A 26,869-nucleotide genomic window follows, 5' to 3' on the forward strand; every position below is an offset into this window, starting at 1 on the left:
GAAAACCTCCCAACAGATGGTCATTCAGCCTCTGCTTAAAGCTTCCAGAGAGGGAGACTCCATCATCATTATTGTAAAATCCTACATTTGGAAGGGACCATAAAGGCCATCCAATCCAACCGTATTCAGTCGTTGGATACCATGAAGACCCTCCCAACAGATGGTCATCCAGCCTCTGCTTAAAAGCTTAGACTCTGCCAGACTCCAAAGCAGTTGGAGGAGACTCCAAAGGACATCTGGTCTACCCCATTCTACTGTGTGGGAAGACACCATCAAAGCCCTCCCAACAGATGGCCATCCAACTTCTGAAATGTAGACTCCTAATGTTAGGAGTCCGTTGAGGGTTCATCCTAAGGAACGTTAGACCTTTCTAGGAGACTCACCACATGGAGGATATCCACAGAAAAGATCTGGATGCAACACATGATGGCCGAGAGGGTGCACACCACGATGGCAAAAATAGTCAGGCCACAAACACTGAAGAGGAGATCCTAAGTCAGAGGTAAGAGGATGGAAACAGTTGTGAGGAGAACCAATGAAAAGGTGCATTTTTCCATACACACGTTCCTAAGTTGAATCCTCTACATCTCCCATGTGTCATTCAAAAAGTGTGTGTGTGTGTGTGTGAGTGTGTTTGTGGGATTAATGTAACTCAAAAACCACTGCACGAATTGACACGAAAGTTGGACACAATACACCTAACTGTCCAACGAGTGTCCATCACCCCTAAACACACACACACATACACACACACACACAAAACCCCAGCGGAACAGACTTAAAAACTCAAAAAATACACCATATATACATATACACATACACTCATATACGTATACACATGCACACATTCATACACACACATGTATATATATGCACAAACACACACAAATATACACATATACATACACACATATATACATATACACATGCACACACAAATATACTTATATACACACATATACATATACTCATGCACACACACACACACATATATATACACATGCACACACATGTACATATACACATACATACACACATATATACACACAAATATGCATATAGATAAGCACACACATATACACAATATGCACAGACACATAGAAATACACAAATATGTACACACATATATACACACAAATATGCATATAGATAAGCACACACATATACACAATATGCATGGACACATAAATACACACATATATACACTCACTTACATACATACATACATGCAAACACACATATACACAAATATACACACACACAAAACACATATACACAGACTGGGCTACAGCAACGCGTGGCAAGGGACAGTGTGTGTGTGTGTGTGTGTGTGTAGAAAATCCATAATGGTTGACGACTATCACTTATCTAAAACGCTTTGGACCAGAAATGTTTATATTTTCTATGTTTTTGGATTTCAGAATACATGAATCATAGAATCAAAGAGTTGGAAGAGATCTCATGGGCCATCCAGTCCAACCCCATTCTGCCAAGAAGCAGGAATATTGCATTCAAATCACCCCTGACAGATGGCCATCCAGCCTCTGCTTAAAAGCTTCCAAAGAAGGAGCCTCCACCACACTCCGGGGCAGAGAGTTCCACTGCTGAACGGCTCTCACAATGAGATGTTTTGGAGATGAGACCTAAGCCTAAACATGAAATTCATTGATGTTTCATCTACACCTAGTCTGAAGGCAATTTTATCACACCATACCTCATATACCTATCTCTCTATCTCTCCATCCATCTCTCCATCATTCTGCTTATTATATATGTCTGTCTGTCCATCTAGCCCAGGGGTGGGCAAACCCAGGCACGTGGGCCGGATGTGGCCCCTTGGGCTCTTTCCTCAGGCCCTCCTCTCTCTCACCATCATATCCTTCCTTCTCTCTTTCCTTCCTCCTTCTCTCCTTCTTTCTCCTTCCTTCCCTTTTGTCTTTTCTTCCTTCTCTTTCCTCCCCACTCCCTTTCTTCCTTCCTTTCCTCTATCTCCCTCCTTCCATTCCCTTCCACCCTTTCCTCCTTCCTTCCTTCTCTCTTTCCTTCCATCCTTTCCTTCGACCTTTTCATCCTTCCTTCCCTCTTTCCTCCCTCTCTCCCTCTTTCTCCTTTCATCCTTCCTTCCCTTTTGTTTTTCCTTCATTCTCTCTTTCCTTCCACCTTCCTCCCTCCCTTCTTTTTCCTTCCTCCTCCCCTCTCTCCCTTCCATCCCTCTTTTTCCTTCCATCCCTTCCGCCCTCTTGTCCTTCCTTCCTTCCTTCCTTCCTTCTTTCCTTCCTTCCTCTTTCTTCCCACTCTCCCTCTTTCTCCCTCTCCCTCCTTCCTTCCTTCCATCCATCTTTTTCCTTCCTCCTTCCCTTCCCTTCCCTTCCACCCTTTCATCCTTCCCTCCCTCCCTTTTGTCTTTCCTTCCTTCTCTCTTTCCTTCCTCCTTCCCTGTCTCCCTTCCATCCCTCTTTCTCCTTTCATCCTTCCCTTCCTTCCCTCTTTCCTCCCACTCTCCCTCTTTCTCCCTTCCTTCCTTCCTTCCTTCCTTCCATCCTTCTCTTCTACCCTTTAATTTTTCCTTCTCTTTTTCCTCCTTCCCTCTCTCCCTTCTGTCCTTCTTTTTCCTTCCATCCTTCCCTTCCATCCTCTCGTCCTTCCTTCCCTCTTTCCTCCCACTTCCCTCTTCCCTCCCCCCCCCTCTCTCTCCTTCCTGACTTCCCTTTGGTCTTTCCTTCCTTCTCTCTTTCCTTTATCCTTCCATTCCTTCCTTGCATCCTTCTCCTACTCCTTCCTTCCTTCCTTCCTTCCTTCCTTCTTTTTCCTTTCTCCTTCCCTCCACTCTTTCACCCTTCCTTCCCTCCCTTTTGTCTTTCCTTCCTTCTCTCATTCCTTCCTCCTTTCCTCTCTCCCTTCTGTCCCTCTTTTTCCTTCCATCCTTCCCTTCCACCCTCTCGTCATTCCTTCCCTCTTTCCTCCCACTCTCCCTCTTTCCTTCCTTCCTTCCCTTTGGTCTTTCCTTCCTTCTCTCTTTCCTTTACCTTTCTCTCCCTTCCTTCTTTCCTTCTCTTATTTTCTTCATCCTTCCATTCCTTCCCTTCCACCCTTTCATCCGTCCTTCCCCTTTGTCTTTCCTTCCTTCCCTCTTCCCTCTCTCTCTCTTTCTCTTTCCACCCATCCTTCCCTTCTTTCCTTCTCTCTTTCCTTCCTCCTTCCCTTCCTTCCTTCCATCACTGGGAAGCCATTCCTCCTTGCAGGGAGAGCTAGCATGCGGTCCCCAAGTTAGAAAGCAAAAGTGTCGCTATCTCAGCCACCCATGTAAACAATTTGAGATTTTGGAGTGTTTTGAAATTTCAGAGGAGGGATGCTCAACTTGTATTCTGGGTGTTGCAATCCCAGATGAGGGATGCTCAACCTGTATTGGAAGGATTCGAGTCTGGTCTGTTTCGTTGTGTCTAACCAGCCCATCCAGTTGAGAGGCATCTTCACAACAGAGACAAAAGTTGCGTCAAAACCTCGTCTCCATCTTACTGGGAGCTACCCAGATTATAATTGCAAAAATTGGGGATATCTTGCAAGGTCTCTCGTTCAGAGTCTGAAAAAGTAACTTATCATTTATTTATCAGTTCCAGAAGCATTCTCTCCTGACGTTTCGCCCACATCTATGGCAGGCATCCTCAGAGGTTGTGAGGTCTGTTGGAAACTAGGCAAGTGGGGTTTGTATATCCAGGGTGGGAGAAAGGGTTCTTGTCTACTTGAGGCAAGTGTGAATGTTGCAATTGTCCAGCTGGATTAGTATTGAATGGCCTTGTAGCTTCAAAGCCTGGTTGCTTCCTGCCTGGAGGAATCCTCTGTTGGGAGGTGTTAGCTGGCCCTTGGGAAATCCATGTCTAATCACTCCATTGTCATGTAGATATCTGCACTCTGACATATATTATTATAACATTATTAGCTGTACCCGCTACGTGTTGTTATGGCCAACCTTTCCTCCCTCTTTCTCTCCTTTCTTTCTCTCCTTCCTTCCGTCTTTTACTTTCCCTTCTTCTTTCTTCCTTCTCCACCTGTTTCTTTTCTCCCTTCCTTTGCTCTGTTTCCATCCTTCATTGTCTCCTTCCTTCCCTCCCTCTTTCTCTTTCTTTCTTCTCTCCTTCCTTCCCTCTTTCACTTTATTCCCTTCTCTCCTTCCTTCCTTCTCTATCTTTCTTTATTTCCTTCTCTCCTTCCCTCCTTCTTTCCCTCTTTCTCTCCCTCCTTCTCCACCTTTCTTTCCTTCTCTCCTTCTTTCCCTCTTTCTCTCCCTCCTTCTCTCCTTCCTTCCTCCTCTATCTTTCTTTCTTTCCTTTCTCCTTCCCTCTTTCTCTCCCTCCTCTCTCCTTCCTTCCTTCTCTACCTTTCTTTCTTTTCTTCTCTCCTTCTCTCCTTTACCCCTTTCTCTCTCTCCTTCTCTCCTTCCTTCCTTCTCTACCTTTCTTTTCTTCTTTACCTCTTTCTCTCCCTCCTTCTCTCCTTCCTTCCTTCTCTGTCTTTCTTTCCTTCTCTCCTTCCTCCTTTACCTTTCTTTCTTTCCTTCTCCCCTCCTTCTTTGCCTCTTTCTCTCCCTCCTTCTCTCCTTCCTTCCTTCTCTACCTTTCTTTCTTTCCTTCTCTTCTTCCCTCTTTCTCTCTCTCCTTCTCTCCTTCTCTCCTTCCTTCCTTCTCTATCTTTCTTTATTTCCTTCTCTCCTTCCCTCCTTCTTTCCCCCTTTCTCTCCTTCCTTCCTTCCTTCATAGAATCATAGAATCAGAGTTGGAAATGACCTCATGGGCCATCCAGTCCAACCCCATTCTGCCAAGAAGCAGGAATATTGCATTCAAATCACCCCTGACAGATGGCCATCCATCCCCTGTTTAAAAGCTTCCAAAGAAGGAGCCTCCACCACACTCCGGGGCAGAGAGTTCCACTGCTGAACGGCTCTCACAGTCAGGAAGTTCTTCCTCATGTTCAGATGGAATCTCCTCTCTTGTAGTTTGAAGCCATTGTTCCGCGTCCTAGTCTCCAGGGAAGCAGAAAACAAGCTTCCTCCCTCCTCCCTGTGGCTTCCTTCCTTCCTTCCTTCCTTCCTTCCTTCCTTCCTTCCTTCCTTCCTTCCGGAACAATGGCTTCAAACTACAAGAGAGGAGATTCCATCTGAACATGAGGAAGAACTTCCTTACTGCGAGAGCCGTTCAGCAGTGGAACTCTCTGCCCCGGAGTGTGGTGGAGGCTCCTTCTTTGGAAGCTTTTAAACAGAGGCTGGATGGCCATTTGTCAGGGGTGATTTGAATGCAATATTCCTGCTTCTTGGCAGAATGGGGTTGGACTGGATGGCCCATGAGGTCTCTTCCAACTCTTTGATTCTATGATTCCCTCCTTCACCCTTTCTGTGTATGTGTTTTGTCTGTGCATATATTTCTGTATATATTTGTGTGTATGTGTGTGCTTGTGTATATATATGGTTTTGCGCATGCGTTGTAATGTATTTTTTTATTTCTTGGCTTTTTAAGTCCCTTCCACCGTGTTTATCAGTGTTTTTATGAGTGATGGTCACTCGATGGCCTGATCGGTGTATTGTCTCCAAATTTGGGGTCAATTCATCCTGTGGTTTTTGAGTATGTTAATCCCACAAATAAACATTACATTTTTATTTATATAGATTATTATTATTATTATTATTATTATTCATAATAATAATAATGAGGCTTTCCAACTCCAGACATGTTGGTACAATTGATGCAGCATTCCATCTACCAACGCATCAACGTGGCCATTGCTACTCACCTTGATGACCAAGAGAAGTCTGGAACAATCGGGAACTCGGTCTGGACTATTTCTGCAGAAAGCTTCGGAATTGCACTGTTTGTTTTGCTCGGTGGGGGAGATCATCTGTGGGAAACGATTCCTGTTTGTGCCAACGTTCAGCTGGAAGAGGAGCATGAGCTTCAGACAAGTTTGCACCTATGTGCAGTTGCATTACGTCATGGGCTTTGTAGTAGGACTACTCCTCCTTCCTGGAGATCCCATATATCTTTGCTAGACTTCCTTTGTAGGCCAAAATCAATACTCCTCTTCCCTGAGATATATCCACTCTATACAGTTACAACAATACCATTTCAGCCTTGATCTAAACTGCCGTATATCCCAGGGTCTGATCCCAGATTATCTGCTTTGAACTGGATTATGAGTCTCCACTGTCATATAATAATAATAATAATAATAATAATAATAATAATAATCAGGGACAATCAGATAATGGCCCTTTTGACATTGCCGTATAATTCAGATTATCAAAGCTGATAATCCACATTATTTGCTTTGAACTGGATTATATGAATCTCTACTGTCATATAATTTGGGATAATCAGATAATGGCCCTTTTGACATTGCCATATAATCCAGATTATCAAAGCAAATAATCCACATTATCTGCTTTGAACTGGATTATATGAATCTCCATTGTCATATAATCTGGGATAATCACATAATGGCCCCTTCGACACTGCTGTATAATCCAGATTATCAAAGCAGATAATCCACATTATCTGCTTTGAACTGGATTATGTGAGTATCCACTGCTATATAATCAGATAATGGCCCCTTCGACACTGCTGTATAATCCAAATTATCAAATCAGATAAGCCACATTATTTGCTTTGAACCGGATTATATGAATCTCCACTGCCATATAAAATGGGATAATCAGATAATGGCCCCTTCGAGACTGCTGTATAATCCAAATTAACAAAGCAGATAATCCACATTATCTGCTTTGAACTGGAATATGTGAGTATCCACTGCCATATAATCAGATAATGGCCCCTTCGACACTGCTGTATAATCCAGATTATCAAAGCAGATGAATCTCATTATTTGCTTTGAACTGGATTATATGAATCTCCACTGCCATATAATCTGGGATAATCAGATAGTGGCCCCTTCGACACTGCCATATAATCTGGGATAATCCAGATGACAATCCAGATTATCAAAGCAGATGAATCTCATTATTTGTTTTGAACTGCATTATATGAGTCTCCATAGGATAATCAGATGTCCTCTTCGACACTGCCAGATTATCAAAGCATATAATCCACTTTGAACCGGATTATATGGTCTACACTGTCATATAATCCAGTTCAAAGCAGATAATCTGGATATTCTATGACAGTATAGAAGGGGCCTTTGAAAGGTTCTCCAGGCCGGATTGTAAGCAGCCCCTTCCCATTCCCACGTTCCAAACCCAACGTTGGTGTCCACCTGGGGGACAGTGTCTCCGGTGTGTCTCCCCAGAGGGTCCAGGCGATAATTGTCCCTGAGCCCAAGGTTTTCTTGGTGCTTTAGCCGCTCGCAGACCTCCTGGGCCTTGACCTGCTGGGCATGTCGGCAGGAAAGGATGGAGCCCGCCAGGCTCAGCATGATGCCCAGGACCGAGAGGAGGGTGAAGAAGGTGATCTGGGCAGGAGACATCAAGAGAAGGAGGAGACATGGGTGAGAATGACACAGGAGAGTCTGCATCAAAGGGTGCTTCCAAACCAAGCCTTGGAAACCTTAGCATAGCCACACTCAACCATGTGGTAGGTTCACCCACCATCTCAATTCTCTTTTGACAAGGATCCCTGTCACTGAGAAGGACCTTGGACAACTTTAGGACAGTTGGAAGGGCAGCCACTATATTCTCTCTTTGAGAGGTCTGTTTCTCAATCAGTTCATCGCCCTCTCTCTTTTCTTCCATTCTTCCTTTCCTTCCTCCCTTGCTTTCCATCATACACTTCCACCCCCTCCCTCTCTCCCTTCCTTTCATCTGTTCTTCCTTCCTTCCTTTCTCCTCCTTCTCCTTCCTTCCTTTCTTTTCCTTCATTCCTTCCATCTATCCTTCCTTCCTTCCTTCCTTCTCCTTTCTTCCACTTTCTTTCCCTCACTCCCTCCCTACCTCCCTCCCTTCCTTCTTTCTTCTTCCTTCTCTTTTTCTTCCTTCTTTCTTTCTTTCCTTCCTTCCTTCCTTCCTTCCTTTCTTCCTTCCTTCTCTCCTTCCTTCTGCCTGTCCTTTCTTCCTTCCATCCATCATTCCTTCTTTCTTCTTCACTATCTCTTCCTTCCTTCTTTCTCTCCTTCCTTCCCCTTCCTTTCCCTCCCTCCCTTTCCCTTCCTTCGTCTTCCTTCCCCTTCCTTCCTTCCTTCCTTCCTTCCTTCCTTCCTTCCTTCCTTCCTTCCATCTATTCAACCTTCCTTCCTTCGTCTTCCCCTTCCTTCCCCCTTCCTTCCTTCCTTCCTTCCTTCCTTTGTCTTCCTTCCCCTTCCTTTCCTGCCTCCCTTTCCCTTCCTTCCTTCCTTCCTTCCTTCCTTCCTTCCTTCCATCTGTTCATCCATCCTTCCTTCCTTTGTCTTCCTTCCCCTTCCTTCCTTCCTTCCTTCCTTCCCCTTCCTTTCTTTCTTTCTTTCCCTTCCTTCCTTCCTTCCATCTATTCATCCTTCCTTCCTTTGTCTTCCTTCCCCTTCCTTCCCCCTTCCTTCCTTCTATTCATCCTTCCTTCCTTTGTCTTCCCCTTCCTCCCCCTTCCTTTCTTTCCCTTCCTTCCTCCTTTCCTTCCTTCCTTCCTTCCCTCCCTCCTCCCTTCCTTCCTTCTATTCATCCTTCCTTCCTTTGTCTTCCCCTTCCTTCCTTCCTTCCTTCCTTCCTTCCTTCCTTCCTTCCTTTGTCTTCCTTCCCCTTCCTTCGGCTTCCTTCCCCTTCCTTCCTCCCTCCCTCCCTCCCTTCCTTCTTTCCTTCCTTCCTTCCTCCCTTCCTTCCTTCCTTCCTTCCTTCCACGCTTACCACTGAGGCGAAAGGCCGTCTCCAGGAAACGATGCCAACTACTCCAGAGAATGCCAGCTAGAGAGAGAGAGACAAAGGAAAGGAAGTTAATAGGCAACACAGCATTGACTTGAACGCCTAGTCATGTTGTCCTTAATTATTGATGAGATGACTGGCTGAGCTCGGAATTACTTTTAGAGGAGGCTTGTCTTGGAGCTCATTACTTGAAAAGTTATTAGTTCCAACTTAAGGTGTCAAGTAATTCATTAATAACACAACTCTAGTTCCGAAGCAGCGCTTTGCTTTCTTGTTATTTGGGGGGTAACAAAATAGTTAGTTCAAATTACTTCCTTCTGATCTAGAGCTAAAATTTAGGGGTCTTTGCCAGGAGACGGAGACGAATTAGTCTCATCAAAGAGTTCTTTTTCCCTGGCGAGAAGAGAAGCACCCAATATTTTTCCCTGATTTCCCAATGAAAGGTCTCACCAAGTTGAAGAAAAGCCATCAAGGTTTTATTTGCGATTCAGCTGAAAAGGATGCAGAGCTGCAATCATTCGCCAGCAGAGCATGAGGAGAATACACCAATGCAGTCATATTTATAGTAAATTCAAAATTGCAGAGTTCAAACTTCCCACCCCAGCTTCCCTGTTGTTCCCCATCGTGATTGGGCGATGGGCGAACAGCTGGGAGGCGGCCCTCCCGCCCCCGGTGCCTCTGGTCCAATCAGGAAGTTCCAGTGGTCCGTAGGATCCAATGGGGAGACCTCTGCCACCTGGCAGCGACAGCAAATCAGGAGAGAGGGAGGCGGGACGATAGAACACAAAGGAATCTGTGAATTAGTTTTGATAAAAATAATGCCATGTGGCTCGCGAGACAAAAGGAAGTCTCCAGCAGGGCTGATCTATTGTGTTCATGAGTATTGTAAATCAGCATGTGTAAAAATATCCAAATCCTTCCTGGCTGTGAGACAGGAGAACATTGAGGTCAGCCTGGGGTTAATGCTATCAATGGGAAATAAACAAAAAGCAGAGGGGAGGATTTCCCCTGATCTTACTTGAAGAGCGATGGAAACTTTGCCAAACAATTCTTTACTCTAGTGGGCCATCTCTGATGCTAGAGATAAGAATCTCCTCCTATTATCCATGCAAGTGTGTCTTTGGCTGGAGGTTTCGGTAATCGCTAATGGCTTTTGTTTCTGAAGGCCAGGTGGTGCCTCAGGTGGAAAAATTCAAATACTTTTGTGGCATGATTTTCAGTAATAAATGGGTTACTTTCTGCCGTAAACATATGAGAATCGAGCATAAAGCCTTGATTAAATGATACCCACCAAACTGACCAAGGCTTAACCCTTGTTATCCAGCCTGGCGTTCTTGCCCTTAGCAAAACTATAAGTTACTATCTCTGGGTGGGGGGGGGGGGGGGTCATGTTCGACTTCACTTCCTTTTGAAAAGGGTGGCTGGACTTCCACATACTGTAACACAGTTTGAACTGGCTTATATGGTCATATACGTCTACACTGACCATATAATGCAGATCCAAACTGGGTTGTATGACTGTGTTCTCTATGTCGATGTCAGTATATGGTAGATCTCCTTCTTATGGGAAAGGGAATGATAAGCTGCTGGAAACAACAACAAGCTCTCTTTCTCCGGGAGACATGCCTTTCATCGAGCCCTTGGCAGCGGAGACGGATCTCATGGCCAAGGGAAAGGCAGCATTTATTAGTAAACGAGGGATGCTTCTTTTTTAAATGGAGCTCATTCAGTCTGAATTATTCATTGCTCTGTTTTTGCAGTCGATGCAATTCAGAATGAGGCTATAATGCAAACTGCTCTGGATACAGCAAACACAACATCAACACTGCTTAAAGCACAACAACCAACGCACACTTTGTTTGGGGAGGACTTGTCTACATTGCTGTTTAATGCAGTTTGAAACTGCATTATGTGGTGAGTGTAGACTCATATAAGGTCCCTCTAAACTGCATTATATGGCAGTGTCGATGGGGCTGTTGTAGCTCAGTCACGAGAGGCTGATGGTTTAACTCAGCGTTTCTCAACCTGGGGGTCGGGACCCCTGGGGGGGTCGCGAGGGGGTGTAAAAGAGGTCGCCAAAGACCATCAGAAAACACAATATTTTCTATTGGTCATGGGGGTTCTGTGTGGGAAGTTTGACCCAATTCTATTGTAGGTGAGGTTCACAATGCTCTTTGATTGTAGGTAAACTATGAATCCCAACAACTACAACTCCCAAATGTCAACCTCTAGTTTCTCCCAACTCCACCAGTATTCACATTTGGGCATATTGAGTATTCGTGCCAAGTTTGGTCCAGATCCATCATTGTTTGATATCCGTAGCTGAAGGTGGGTTCCCATGGGAACCCTCCTTATCACTCAGTTCTTCACTTGATTCCTTATCTGCTGTTGCTACTTCTGACTCTCCTGAATGCCCTTGAGGCCCTGCACTTTCTGAGGCAGGTTTCTCACAAAACCATAATTGTCGAAGGCTTTCATGGCTGGAATCACTCAGTTCTTGTGGTTTTTTTTCGGGCTATATGGCCATGTTCTAGAGGCATTTCTCCTGACGTTTCGCCTGCATCTATGGCAAGCATCCTCAGAGGTGACCTCACCTCTGAGGATGCTTGCCATAGATGGAGGCGAAACGTCAGGAGAAATGCCTCTAGAACATGGCCATATAGCCCGAAAAAACCCACAAGAACTGAGAGAACCATAATTTCCCAGACTTGAAGGCCCATCACTTTGTGCCACAGGAAAGCTCACAATCCTCTCTAGCTCATCAGTTAAACCATCAGCCTCTCGGGACTGATCTACAACAGCCCCATCGACACTGCCTTGTAATAGACACCCATGAAATCATTCCGTTTCCTGTGAATTTCTTTCACAACTTTCCTACATAATCTTTCTGGATTTATAAATGAAGACTTTGATTGATCTTCATAGCTGCAGGTGGTTTCCCATGGGAACCCTCCTTATCACTCAGCTCTTCACTCGATTCCTTATCTGCTGTTGCTGCTTCTGACTCCCCTGAATGCCAATACACTTTCCGAGCCAGGTTTCTCACAGAGATCATCTAAATCAGTGGTTCTCAACCTTCCTAAGGCTGCAACCCCTTAATACAGTTCCTCATGTTGTGGTGGCCCCCAACCCTAAAATTATTTTCGTTGCTACTTCATAACTGTAATTTTGCTACTGTTATGAATTGTCATGTAAATATCTGATAGGCAGGATGTATTTTCATTCTCTGGACCTTGGGAGTTGTAGTTGCTGGGATTTATAGTTCACCTACAATCAAAGAGCATTTTGAACTCCACCAGGGATGGAATTGACCCAAACTTGGCACACAGAACGCCCATGACCAGCAAAAAATAATGAAAGGGTTAAGTGAGCATTGGCCTTGAGCTTGGGAGTTGTAGTTCACCTATCTCCAGAAAGCACTGTGGACTCAAACAATGATAGATCTGGACTAAACTTGGCACGAATACTCAATATGCCCAAATGTGAACACTGTTGGAGTTTGGGGGAAATAGACCTTGACATTTGGGAGGTGTAGTTGCTGGGATTTATAGTTCACCTACAATCAGAGAGCATTCTGAACCCCACCAACGATAGAATTGGGCCTGACTTCCCACACGAACTCCCATGACCAACAGAAAATACTGTGTATCATGATGGTCTTTGGCGACCCCTCCGACACCCCCTCGCAACCCCCCCCAGGGGTCCCGACCCCCAGGTTGAGAAACACTGATCTAAATAATCAGTTAAACCATCAGCATCTCGTGACTGATCTACAGCAGCCCCATCAACACTGCCTTATAATGCAGTTTGGAGGGACCTTATATGAGTCTACACTCACCACATAATGCAGTTTCAAACTGCATTAAATGGCAATGTAGGCAAGTCCTCACTTAAACAAAGTGTGCGTTAGTTGTTCACTTTGTGCCATAGGAATCCCTTGCAATGCCAGAGATACAGCTTAATGGTGTAACATTAGAAAATGTTGACCATTTCCGCTCCCTTGGCAGCCACCTCTCCACCAAAGTCAACATTGACACCGAAATACATCACCGCCTGAGCTCTGCAAGTGCAGCATTTTTCCGAATGAAGCAGAGAGTGTTTGAGGACCGGGACATCCGTAGGGATACCAAGGTGCTTGTTTATAAAGCTATTGACCTCCCAACCCTCCTATATGCCTGCGAAATGTGGACAGTCTACAGACGTCACATGCAACTCCTGGAACAATTCCATCAGCGCTGCCTCCGGAAAATCCTGCAAATCTGTTGGGAAGACAGGCAGACAAATGTCAGCATGCTGGAAGAAGCAAAGATCACCAGCACTGAAGCGATGGTCCTCCGCCATCAACTCCACTGGAATGGCCATGTTGTCCGGATGCCCGACCACCATCTACCAAAGCAGTTGCTCTACTCCGAACTCAAGAATGGAAAATGGAATGTCGGTGGGCAGGAAAAGAGATTGAAAGATGGGCTCAAAGCCAACCTTAAAAACTCTGGCATAGATATTGAGAACTGGGAAGCCTTGGCCCTTGAGCGCTCCAGCTGGAGGTCAGCTTTGACCAGCAGTGCTGCAGAATTTGAAGAGGCACGAATGGAGGGCGAAAGAGAGAAACGTGCCAAGAGGAAGGCGCGTCAAGCCAACCCCGACCGAGACCACCTTCCACCTGGAAACCAGTGCCCTCACTATGGGAGAAGATGCAGATCAAGAATAGGGCTCCACAGTCACCTACGGACCCACCAGAACACTGATCCTGGAAGACTATCCTACTCGGCCAACGAGGGATCGCCTAAGTAAGTAAGTAATAATAGTAATAAGAAATCATTATTATTATTGTTATTGTTAATGTTGTTATTATTTTAGATCTATCATCTGCTAAAGGGGCTCCTTTCACATATTGACTAATAACAATGTATTTATGGCGGGTTTTCTTCTCTTCCATTTTAGCCTTGACCGCACACATGTGAGTCTCATCCAGTAAAACCACAATCTCATGTTCATGCATGGCTTTTCATGGATTACAAACCACAAGGCATGCGTGAACAGGTCGAGTGTCACAACGCTTGTGCGCCTGGCCCACGTCGACAAGGCGCAACAGGACGCTCTGGTTTCGGCACAGAACCAAGCCCTCCTTTCCTACTGCAGAGATCAATCACAATGATAAGCTGCTGAGCAGACATTCGTATCAGATGGCAGAGGCTCCTTGCGTTGCCTGTTTTGCGTATTATTGCCTGGATGTTTTATGCTATCGCTGACTGTTTTGTTTACAGACGGCGTTCGGAGCCATTTTTGACAGTTCCCAGTAGGATCGCGGGATTTGAACCCGTTTCTCTACTCATTGGAGTAATGGGAAGAAATTGCAGGTCCCCTCTACTGTTTCCCGCTACCCTCCCATGACCTCTTGGTGTTACATCTGGCCTTTTTTCACAATACTTTAGTGACCTTTTGGGGTAGTGACCTTCTGGGCTTTTCTCACAGCCCTTTAGTGAACTCTTAAGAAAACAGCTGGCTCTTTCCTACAATCTTCTAGTGACCCCTTAAGATAACAGCTGGCTCTTTCCTACAATCTTCTAGTGACCCCTTAAGATAACAGCTGACTCTTTCCTACAATCTTCTAGTGACCCCTTAAGATAACAGCTGGCTCTTTCCTACAATCTTCTAGTGACCCCTTAAGATAACAGCTGGCTCTTTCCTACAATCTTCTAGTGACCCCTTAAGATAACAGCTGGCTCTTTCCTACAATCTTCTAGTGACCCCTTAAGATAACAGCTGGCTCTTTCTTACAAACTTCTAGTGACCCCTTAAGATAACAGCTGGCACTTTCCTGCAACCTTTTAGTAACCTTGTGGGAGTAATATTTAGCCTTTTTCTGTGACCCTTCAGTGACCTCTTGGGGTAATATTGGGCCCTTTCCCACAACCCTTCAGTGACTTCTTAGGATAAAATTTAGCATTTCCCCATGACCCTTTAGTGACCTCTTGGGGTAACAGCTGACCCTTTCTCACAACCCTTTAGTGACCTCTTAAGATAACAGCTGGCTTTTCCTGTGGTTTTAGTGACCTCTTGGAGTAACAGCTGGCTCTTTCCTGCAATCTTCTAGTGACCCCTTAAGATAACAGCTGGCGCTTTCCTGCAACCTTTTAGTAACCTTGTGGGAGTAATATTTAACCCTTTTCTGTGACCCTTCAGTGACCTCTTGGGGTAATATTGGACTCTTTCCCACAACCCTTCAGTGACTTCTTACGATAAAATTTAGCATTTTCCCATGACCCTTTAGTGACCTCTTGAGGTAACAGCTGGCCCTTTCTCACAACCCTTTAGTGACCTCTTAAGACAACAGTTGGCTTTTCCTGTGGTCTTAGTGATCTCTTGGAGTAACAGCTGGCTCTTTCCTGCAATCTTCTAGTGACCTCTTAGGATAACAGCTGACTTTTCCCAGTGATCCTTCAGTGACCCCTTAAGATAGCAGCTGCCATTTCCCTGTGATCTTTTGGTGATAACAGCTGGCCCTTTCTCGCAACCCTTTAGTGACCTCTTAAGATAACAGCTGGCTTTTCCTGTGACCTTTAATAACCTCTTTGAGTTACAGCTGGCTCTTTCCTACAATCTTCCAGTGACCTCTTAAGATAACAGCTGGCTTTTCCCATGACCTTTAGTGACCTCTTCAAGTTACAGCTGGCTCTTTCCTGCAATCTTCTAGTGACCTCTTAAGATAAAAACTGACTTTTCCCAATGACCCTTCAGTGAGCCCTTAAGATAGCAGCTGCCATTTCCCCATGATCCTTTAGTGATAACAGCTGGCCCTTTCTCGCAACCCTTTAGTGACCTCTTAGGATAACAACTGACTTTTCCCATGACCTAATAGTGATCTCCTGGGGTAACAGCTGGCTCTTTCCCACAATCTTCTAGTGAACTCTTAAGAAAACAGCTGGCTTTCCCCCACACCCTTCAGTGATGCCTTAGGATAGCAGCCACTCTTTATTGCCTTCTTGAGGTAACAGCTGGCTCTTTCCTATGAGCCTCCATCCCACCCCATCCACACTCTGTGCCCAACTCACTGGAAAGCCAGCCCAGATGGGGCATGAGCCTCGGAGACTGTTCTGCGGAGCGACGGTGGTGGTCACCAGGAGACTGAGGGTCACGATCAGGACCCCCAGGACCATCTGGATGAAGCCCAAGAGCAGGATGATCTGAAGCCAGGCACGGCGGACACGCAGGTGAGTGAAGCTGCGGGACGTGCGCGCGGTCAGTGAGTAGCTGGAGTCACTGCGAGAGGGCATGACGCTGCCCCAGAAGAGGCGAATGGAGGGACCCCGGAAACAGCCACGGAGCAGACCCACTGAAGTCCACGAGGAGCCACCTTCCTCTGCTCTATGGCCTCATTTTTTACCAGAGAGCAGCTTTAGTGAGCCTGTCCATCTCCAAAGATATATATATATAAGCCCAGTGTGTGATGTCCCGGATGTGTCTTGCTTCCTTAATTTTTGACTCAAATTGGGGTTCATTGACAAGGTAAAATATAGTTGGTGGTCTCAGGAAATGAAGCATGGATTAAAAGCAAAGTTCAGATGGTTCAAGAGCACTGTCTTTCCACATCAAAGCATCATGAATCTCTGCTATCCACTCCTTCGAACAATGGGGAAGTGGGAAATTAAGACGGAAAGGGGTCTTGTGGGTGTTTTTAAGCAGAGGCTGCATGGCCATCTGTCAGGAGGCCTTTGATGGTGTCAAGGGTTGGACTGGATGGCCCTTGGGGGTCCCTTCCAACCTTAGTGTAATATAGCCTGTCTTGGAGTCTGATAGACTGTCCTTCTCTGTAGGTTTTTAAGCAGAGGCTATATGGCCCTCTGTTGGGATGGCTTTGATGGTGTCAAGGATTGGACTGGATGACCCTTGGGGATCCCTTCCAACTTGAGTGTAATATAGCCTGCCTTGGAGTCTGATAGAGTGTCCTTCTCTGGAGGTTTTTAAGCAGAGGCTGGATGGTCCTCTGTTGAGAGGGCTTTGATGGTGTCAGGGTTTGGACTGGATGACCCTTGGGGATCCCTTCCAACTTGAGTGTAATATAGCCTGCCTTAGAGTCCGATAGAGTCTCATTCTCTTGAGGTTTTTAAGCAGAGGCTGGATGGCCCTATGTTGGGAGGGCTTTGATGGTATCAAGGGTTGGAATGGATGACCCTTGGGGATCCCTTCCAACTTTAGTGTAACATAGCCTGCCTTGGAGTCTGATAGACCGTCCTTCTCTGGAGGTTTTTAAGCAGAGCCTGGATGGTCCTCTGTTGGGAGGGCTTTGATGGTGTCAAGGGTTGGACTAGATGACCTTGGGGATCCCTTCCAACTTTAGTATAATATAGCCTGCCTTGGAGTCTGATATAGTGTCCTTCTCTGTAGGTTTTTAAGCAGAGGCTATATGGCCATCTGTCGGGAGGGCTTTGATGGTGTCAAGTGTTGGACTAGATGACCTTGGGGATCCCTTCCAACTTTAGTATAATATAGCCTGCCTTGGAGTCTGATATAATGTCCTTCTCTGTAGGTTTTTAAGCAGAGGCTATATGGCCATCTGTCGGGAGGGCTTTGATGGTGTCAAGTGTTGGACTGGATGGCCCTTGGGGGGTCCCTTCCAACTCTAGTCTAATATAGAGTCCGATGCAGTCTCATTCTCTTCAAGTTTTTAAGCAGAGGCTGGATGGTCCTCTGTTGAGAGGGTTTTGATGGTGTCAAAGGTTGGCCTGGATGGTCCTTGGGGGTCCCTTCCAACTCAAGTGTAATATAGCCTATCTTTGAGTCCAATAAAGTCTCCTCTCTGGTTTTTAAGCAGGGGCTGGATGACCATCTATCGGGAGGGTTTTGATGGTGCCCTGCATTGCAAAAGTGGGTGGACTAGATGGCCCTTGGGGGTCCCTTCCAAATGTAGGATTCTATGATTCTATTCCAGATGGGAATGGTTCTCAATGGAACCATAGATGGGTCTAGAGAAGGCAAACGAAGCCTGGAAAAGAAGATGTCCAAACTTAGTCCCAAATCACCAAACCGCCGGCAAACCAATCTGATGGTGCAGGAGAAAATCCAAGGATGGTGGGCAAGGAAGAAAAGTTCATACGATGGGTGACGTTCCTTTCTGGCCGAGACAACGAACCCACGAATTAAAACATTCACCAGGAAATAAAAGTTTGCAAAACTTGGTTGCTCTTAGCTTTTGACTTCCAGAAGAAAGGGGACGCTCTTCTTGGATCTTGAAGGCCTCAAACTCTGATCTATCTGGAAGAAAGAAGAGTCATGGCTTTGAAATAAGAAATGCGTACTGGTTGAATAAAGCATTGTGCCATTAGGAAGAACTTCCGGACACTAAGAGCTGTTCAGAAGAGGAATATTATGCTTCCCGGGTGTCTGGTGGAGACTTCTTCCCTAGAGGTTTTTAAGCAGAAGCTGGATGGCCATCTGACGGGAAGGCTTCGATGGTGTAATGCAGAGCTTCTCAACCTGGGGGTCGGGACCCCTGGGGGGTGGCTGCAAGGGGGTGTCAGAGGGGTCGCCAAAGACCATCAGAAATGGGTCCAGAGGGCTTTGATGGTGTCAGGGGTTGGACTGGATGACCCTCAGGGACCCCTTCCAACTCTAGTGTAATATAACCTGCCTTGGTGACATAGTATTTTCTGTTGGTCATGGGGGTTCTGTGTGCCAAGTTTGGCCCAATTCTATTGTTGGTTGGGTTCTTTAATTGAAGGTGAACTATAAATCCCAACAGCTATAAATCTCAAATGAAAAAATCAACCCACCCTGCAACCCCACCAGTATTTAAATTTGGGCATATTGAGTATCTGTGCCAAGTTTGGTCCAGATCCATCATTGTTTGAGTACACTGTGCTCTTTGAACGTAGGTGAACTACAACTCCCAAACTCAAAGTTAATGCCCACCAAACCCTTCCAGTATTTTCTGTTGGTCATGGGAGCTCTGTATGCCAAGTTTGGTCCAGATCCATCATTGTTTGAGTCCACAGTGCTCTCTGAATGTAGGTGAACTACAACTCCCAAACTCAAGGTCAATGCCCACCAAAGACTTCCAGTATTTTGTGTTGGTCATGGGGGTTCTGTGTGCCAAGTTTGACTCAATTCTATCATTGGTTGGGTTCAGAATACTCTTTGATTGCAGGTGAACTATAAATCCCAGCAACTACAAATCTCAAATGAAAAAAATCAACCCACCCCGCAACCCCACCAGGATTCAAATTTAGGCATATTGAGTATATGTGCCAAGTTTGGTCCAGATCCATCATTGTTTGAGTCCACAGTGCTCTCTGAATATAGATAAACTACAACTCCCAACCTCAAGGTCAATGCCCATCAAACCCTTCTAGTATTTTCTGTTGGTAATGGGAGCTCTGTGTCCCAAGTTTGGTCCAGATCCATCATTGTTTGAGTACACAGTGCTCTCTGAATGTAGGTGAACTACAACTCCCAAACTCAAGGTCAATGCTCACCAAACCCTTCCAGTATTTTCTGTTGGTCATGGGAGCTGTGTTTGCCAAGTTTGGTTCAATTCCATCATTGGTTGGGTTCAGAATACTCTTTGATTGTACGTGAACTATAAATCCCAGCAACTGGACTGGATGGCCTTTAGGATCTCTTCCAACTCTAAGATTCTATGAAACGCATCAGCAAAAGTTCCTCTCCCTTTGCTTCTCCTGATATACTTTGGTGCAGTTACTGAGTCCAACCCACTCCACTTCCAAAGCTGCTAAGAAGCCAACTTTCCAAAATAATAATACTAATTATTATTATTGTTATTATTGTTTATTTTATTTGCAACATTTCCATGCCGCCCTTCTCACCCCAGAGCGGCTTACAAGATATATATACATGCAATATATTATATTATTAGCATACCACAATATCAGTATTAAATATTACTATATTGTACGATATCATTATATTGGAATATTATTAGCGATATATGTAATATAAATATATAATTATAATATATTATTAGTCGTAGTATTATATTGCATAACATTATCTATATAAATAAAAATGTAATGTTAGTTTGTGGGATTAACAGAACTCAAAAACCACTGGGGGAATTGACACCAAATTTGGACACAAGACATTTACTAACCCGAGGAGTGACCATCACTCAAAAAATTGATTTTGTCGTTTGGGAGTTGAAGTTGCTGGGATTTATAGTTCACCTACAATCAAAGATCATTCTGAACCCCACCAACGATGGAATTGAACCAAACTTGGCACACAGTTCTCCCATGACCAACAGAAAATACTGGAAGGGTTTGGTGGGCAGTGTCCTTTGGTTTTGGAGTTGTAGTTCACCTACATCCAGAGATCACTTTGGATTAAAACAATAATGGATCTGGACCAAACTCTACACAAATAGTCAATATGCCCAAATGTGAACACTGGTGGAGTTTGGGGGAAAATATAATCTTGACATTTGGGAGTTGTAGTTGCTGGGATTTATAGTTCACCTACAATCAAGGAGCTGGCTTTTCCCATGACCTTTAGTGACCTCTTCAAGTTACAGCTGGCTCTTTCCTGCAATCTTCCATCGACGATGGAATTGAACCAAACTTGGCACACAGTTTTCCCATGACCAACAGAAAATACTGGAAAGGTTTGGTGGGCAGTGTCCTTTGGTTTTGGAGTTGTAGTTCACCTACATCTAGAGAGCACAGTGGACTCAAACAATGATGGATCTGGACCAAACTCTACAAGAATACTCAATATGCCCAAATGTGAACACTGGTGGAGTTTGGGGGAAAGTATAATCTTGACATTTGGGAGTTGTAGTTGCTGGGATTTATAGTTCACCTACAATCACAAAGCATTCTGAACCCCACCAATGATAGAATTGAGCCAAACCTCCCACACAGAACCCCCATGTGGGCCACAGCAACGCGTGGCAGGGGAAGGCCTAGTAATATTATAAATATTATATATATAGGGTAAAAGGTAAAGGTTGTCCCCTGACATTAAGTCCAGCCGTGACCGACTCTGGGGTGTGGTGCTCATCTCCATTTCTAAGCCGAAGAGCCGGCATTGTCCCTAGACACCTCCAAGGTCATGTGGCCAGCATGACTGCATGGAGCGCCCTTACCTTCCCGCCGGAGCGGTACCTATTTATCTACTCATACTTGCAAGTTTTCAAACTGGTGGTTTGGCAGAAGCTGGGGCTGACAGCGGGAGCTCACGCCGCTCCCCAGATTCAAACCTGCGACCTTTTGGTCAACAAGCTCAGCAGCTCATTGCTTTAACCCACTGTGCCACCGGGGGCAATATATTATATTATTCACTTAATATATTATTATTATTATTATTATTATTATTATTATAATTTAGAATCATAGAATCAAAGAGTTGGAAGAGACCTCATGGGCCATCCAGTCCAACCCCTTTCTGCCAAGAAGCAGGAATATTGCATTCAAATCACCCGCAACAGATGGCCATCCAGCCTCTGTTTAAAAGCCTCCAAAGAAGGAGCCTCCACCACACTAAATTAATATTTTTATTATTATTATTATTATTATTATTTTAATAATAAGCCAACTTTCCATTTTTATGGGGACATAAGGGTCCCAGTTTCCTTCGCCCTTAGTGGGATCTAAGTGAAGATAAGGAATCAGTCTCATCAGAATCCTAGAGTTGGACAAGACCTTAAGGACCATCCAGTCCAACCCAACTACAATGGAGGAAGACACAACTGAAACCCTCCTGACAGATGGCCATCCAGCCTGTTAAAAAACCTCCAGAGAAGTAGGTTCCATCTGACTCCCAGACAGCATAATATTCCATTGTCAAACAGCTCCAACCCAACTACAATGGAGGAAGACACAACTCAAACCCTCCCGACAGATGGCCATCCAGTGTGTTTAAAGACCTCCAGAGAAGTAGGTTCCATCCGACTCCCAGACAGCATAATATTCCATTGTTGAACAGCTCCAACCCAACTACAATGGAGGAAGACACAACCCAAACCCTCCTGACAGATGGCCATCCAGCCTGTTAAAAAACCTGCTTCTTGGCATGGGGTTGGACTGGATGGCCCATGAGGTCTCTTCCAACTCTTTGATTCTATGATTCTAAGACACAACTCAAACCCTCCTGACAGATGGCCATCCAATCTGTTTAAAAACCTCCAGAGAAGTAGGCTCCATCCAGCTTCCAGACAGCATAATATTCCATTGTCAAACAGCTCCAACCCAACTACAATGGAGGAAGACACAACTCAAACCCTCCCGACAGATGGCCATCCAGTGTGTTTAAAAACCTCCAGAGGACTAGGTTCCGTCCAACTCCCAGACAGCATAATATTCCATTGCCAGACAGCACCAACCCAACTACAATGGAGGAAGACATAACCCAAACCCTCCTGACAGATGGTCATCCAGCCTGTTAAAAAACCTCTAGAGAAGTAGGTTCCATCTGATTGTCGAACAGCTCTTACCATCTTCCTAAGGTTTAGGTGGGATCTCTTTTCCTGCAATTGGGATCCATTGCATCCATTAGAGACATAACGGAAACCAGCTTGCCCCTTTCTCCTCCTTTCAGATCTTTAAACATGGCCCTCCTTTCCCTTCTCAGCCTCCTTAAGCCGTTCCTCATAGGGTTTCGCTTCCAAATCTTTGATTTCTGAATTGTGATGGGCCCAGGACACAGTATTATTCCAGGTGAGCTCTGACCAAAGCACAACAGAGTGGGACCATGACTTCCCTCGATCTGGGCAATGTCCTCCCATTGATGCAGACTGGAGTGGGACTTGTTACAAAACCTGCTGCTTCCCTGCTCTTCCCCATCCCATCTCCCACTCAGCCCCAAATGCCCACACGAAACCTCTGCAGCCTTACCAGGGATGGGAGGCGTCCGTCTGCCCAGCTGCAGGCTAGCTCTGGGCCAGGGCTATTCCTGGCGCCTGCATCCCTCTGTCTCTGGAGGATGCTCTGGCTGGTCCTGATGCTGCAGGGAAGAAGGACACGCCCTGCTGCAATGCTTCCTGGGAGTTGTAGTTTGCCAATCCAACAGCTAGGAAGCTGGGCTTTGACATGAAACCTGGTTTAGGGGGAGTCTTTGTGTTTCATAGAATCATAGAATCAAAGAGTTGGAAGAGACCTCATGGGCCATCCAGTCCAACCCCATTCTGCCAAGAAGCAGGAACATTGCATTCAAATCACCCCTGACAGATGGCCATCCAGCCTCTGTTTAAAAGCTTCCAAAGAAGGAGCCTCCACCACACTCCGGGGCAGAGAGTTCCACTGCTGAACGGCTCTCACAGTCAGGAAGTTCTTCCTCATGTTCAGATGGAATCTCCTTTCTTGTCGTTTGAAGCCATTGTTCCGCATCCTAGTCTCCAAGGAAGCAGAAAACAAGCTTGCTCCCTCCTCCCTGTGGCTTCCTCTCACATATTTATACATGGCTATCATATCTCCTCTCAGCCTTCTCTTCTTCAGGCTAAACATGCCCAGCTCCTTAAGCCGCTCCTCATAGGGCTTGTTCTCCAGACCCTTGATCATTTTAGTCGCCCTCCTCTGGACACATTCCAGCTTGTCAATATCTCTCTTCAATTGTGGTGCCCAGAATTGGACACAATATTCCAGGTGTGGTCTAACCAAGGCGGAATAGAGCATGGGGAGCATGACTTCCCTAGATCTAGACACTATGTTCCTATTGATGCAGGCCAAAATCCCATTGGCTTTTTTTGCTGCCACATCACATTCCTGGCTCATGTTTAACTTGTTGTCCATGAGGACTCCCAAGATCTATTTCACACGTACTGCTCTCGAGCCAGACATTGTCCCCCATTCTGTATCTTTGCCTTTCGTTTTTTCTGCCTAAGTGGAGTCTCTTGCATTTGTCCCTGTTCAACTTCATTATGTTAGTTTTGGCCCATCATCTCTCTAATCTGCGAGGATCGTTTTGAATCCTGCTCCTGTCCTCTGGAGTATTGGCTATCCCTCCCAATTTGGTAAATTCTGCAAACTTGATGATCATACCTTCTAGCCCTTCATCTAAGTCATTAATAAAGATCCCGATCAGGACCGGACCCAGGATGGAACCCTGCTTGTGACACTCCACTTGTCACTTCTTTCCAGGATGAAGAGGAAGCCTTGGGGAGAATCATCCGCTGGGTTCGTCCATCTAACCAATTACAGATCCACCTCACCGTAGTTTTGCCTAGCCCACATTGGACTAGTTTCCTTGCCAGAAGGTCATGGGGGACCTTGTCGAAGGCCTTCCTGAAATGCAGTTGAATGGCATTTGAAGAACCCCCATTTGAAAAACCCCCATTAGAAAGCAAAGCCTTTCACAAAGAAAATTCCCTTGCTCTTGCATTATATGTTGACACTGTATTATATGATCAGTGTAGGCTCATATAATGCCATTCAACTGCATTATATGATTGGCACAACCTGGGGATCACAACCAGACACAGTGAAGACATCTGCCCTTGCGCTATGCTCCTCTGCTGGTGAGTATGCATGCCCAGTGTGGAACACATCTCACCACACTAAAACAGTGAATGTGGCTCTTAATGAGACATGCCGCATTATCACAGGGTGTCTGCGCCCTACACCACTGGAGAAATTACACTGCTTAGCCGGTATTGCACCACCTGACATCCGCCGGGAAGTAGCAGCCAATAGTGAAAGGACCAAGGCAGAGACATCTCCAGCTCATCCCCTGTTTGGGTATCAGCCAGCACGTCAACAACTTTTTAAAAATAGTTTTTAAACAGACTGGGTGGCCATCTGTCATGAGGGTTTGGGTTGTGTCTTCCTCCATTGTAGTTGGGTTGGAATGGATGGTCCTTAAGGTCCAACTCTAGGATTCTGAGCAACAAGATGAATGCCTCATCTTCTGTTGGTCACGGGAGCTCTGTGTGCCAAGTTTGGCCCAATTCTATCATAGAATCATAGAATCCTAGAATCAAAGAGTTGGAAGAGACCTCATGGGCCATCCAGTCCAACCCCATTCTGCCAAGAAGCAGGAATATTGCATTCAAATCACCCCTGACAGATGGCCATCCAGCCTCTGCTTAAAAGCTTCCAAAGAAGAAGCCTCCACCACGCTCCGGGGCAGAGAGTTCCACTGCTGAACGGCTCTCACAGTCAGGAAGTTCTTCCTCGTGTTCAGATGGAATCTCCTCTCTTGTAGTTTGAAGCCATTGTTCCGCGTCCTAGTCTCCAAGGAAGCAGAAAACAAGCTTGCTCCCTCCTCCCTGTGGCTTCCTCTCACATATTTATACATGGCTATCATATCTCCTCTCAGCCTTCTCTTCTTCAGGCTAAACATGTCCAGCTCCCCAAGCCGCTCCTCATAGGGCTTGTTCTCCAGACCCTTGATCATTTTAGTCGCCCTCCTCTGGACACATTCCAGCTTGTCAATATCTCTCTTGAATTGTGGTGCCCAGAATTGGACACAATATTCCAGATGTGGTCTAACCAAAGCAGAATAGAGGGGTAGCATTACTTCCTTAGATCTAGACACTATGCTCCTATTGATGCAGGCCAAAATCCCATTGGCTTTTTTTGCCGCCACATCACATTGTTGGCTCATGTTTAACTTGTTGTCCACGAGGACTCCAAGATCTTTTTCACACGTACTGCTCTCGAGCCAGGCGTCCCCCATTCTGTATCTTTGCATTTCATTTTTTCTGCCAAAGTGGAGTATCTTGCATTTGTCTCTGTTGAACTTCATTTTGTTAGTTTTGGCCATTCATCTCTCTAATCTGTCAAGATCGTTTTGAATTCTGCTCCTGTCCTCTGGACTATTGGCTCTCCCTCCCAATTTGGTGTCGTCTGCAAACTTGATGATCCTGCCTTCTAGCCCTTCATCTAAGTCATTAATAAAGATCCTGATCAGGACCGGGCCCAGGACGGAACCCTGCGGCACTCCGCTCGTCACTTCTTTCCAAGATGAAGAGGAAGCATTAGTGAGCACTCTCTGTGTTCGTCCACTTAACCAATTACAGATCCACCTCACCGTAATTTTGCCTAGCCCACATTGGACTAGTTTCCTTGCCAGAAGGTCATGGGGAACCCATCTGCACAGGGTTCCATACTTTGCACTTTAACTACACACTGATTCAATGCTAAGGCTTCCTGCCAAAATGGAACTGTAGAGGAGAGTCTACTGAACAAGCCAGTACCTGCCACATACCAGTACTGCCATCTGTTGAGGAGTTATGAAGGTGGAGGCATTACCTTTTATTCAACCCACGTGTAAAGGTCAGACTGTCATTGGAATGTATCTTCAGTGCGGGAAATGGAAAAAAATACGCATTTGGCATGCTGAGAAAAGGATTCTGGGAGTTGTAGTGGACCCTCAGAATCCTTTCCTCAGCATGCCAACTGCTGGTCCAAGCTCAGCTTCAGCAACACTTAATGACAGTAGGACTGCTGAAGGAATATAGAAGATGGTGTTCTGTTGCGCGCTGGGCCTGTAAATAATTGTCTTTAGAACAGGACGTGTAACTTTTGCCCATCGGGAAGCCAGGGGGCCCAAGGAGAAGTTCTCAGAGGTTTTCCACCACAAATGATCTTTAGATGGCTTGTGAAGTATAACAAAGGCTTTTATTAATGAACAATCAAACAGAAACTTCTCTTGTCTTCAATAAAGCTAAACAAATGCTTCCAGGCTTTTATGCAACTGGTGAATTCCTAATCTTGCCCACGAAGGACAGGCAACTGCCTTCAATGACTTCTTCTTTGCTTTAAAGGAAAATCCCCTTTTTAACTTCTCCCAGGCTGACTGTAATCTAACCCTTACTGATGTGGGCTCCACTACCGGGTCAAACTGCGTCTTGAAGCACCGAGTGGACCTACCAGTAAAAGTTTAGATATTCTCCAGCTGGAGTTCTTTGGTCTTTAGGGCTGTTTTCCTGGAAATCTTTGGAGACTCTTAAGACTGTTTTCCCCCGGAAAGTCTTAAGGGTTGAAGTTTTTGTACAGGGGAAGCTTGCACATGTCCTGTACATTAGCTTTCCTTGCTGAGACTAACTAAAAATGGCTCCCTTCCCTTCCCAATTGCCCTGAGCAAGGGGCA

General features: G+C 45.5%; 1 protein-coding gene across 2 annotated transcripts in view; it reads right to left on the bottom strand.

Moving 5' to 3' along the window:
- The window catches only part of ENTREP3 (endosomal transmembrane epsin interactor 3), a 41,268-nt gene extending 18,473 nt beyond the window's left edge, over positions 1-22,795 (bottom strand). The window contains exons 1-6 of one of the 2 annotated variants that reach the window (XM_067472406.1): positions 22,675-22,795; positions 15,880-18,079; positions 8,813-8,869; positions 7,258-7,452; positions 5,782-5,886; positions 384-491 (exon numbers count right to left, since the gene is read on the bottom strand). In XM_067472406.1, the coding sequence (XP_067328507.1) occupies positions 384-491; positions 5,782-5,886; positions 7,258-7,452; positions 8,813-8,869; positions 15,880-16,101 (687 nt within the window). In that variant the 5' untranslated portion in view covers positions 16,102-18,079; positions 22,675-22,795. Of the gene's footprint in view, positions 1-383; positions 492-5,781; positions 5,923-7,257; positions 7,453-8,812; positions 8,870-15,879; positions 18,080-22,674 lie in introns of both variants that reach the window. The other variant, XM_067472405.1, reaches the window with a different exon arrangement.
- Between the last annotated feature and the right edge of the window lie 4,074 nt (positions 22,796-26,869).

This window comes from Anolis sagrei, chromosome 12 (genome assembly GCF_037176765.1).
Source record: "Anolis sagrei isolate rAnoSag1 chromosome 12, rAnoSag1.mat, whole genome shotgun sequence".
Classification (NCBI taxonomy): Eukaryota; Metazoa; Chordata; class Lepidosauria; order Squamata; family Dactyloidae; genus Anolis; species Anolis sagrei.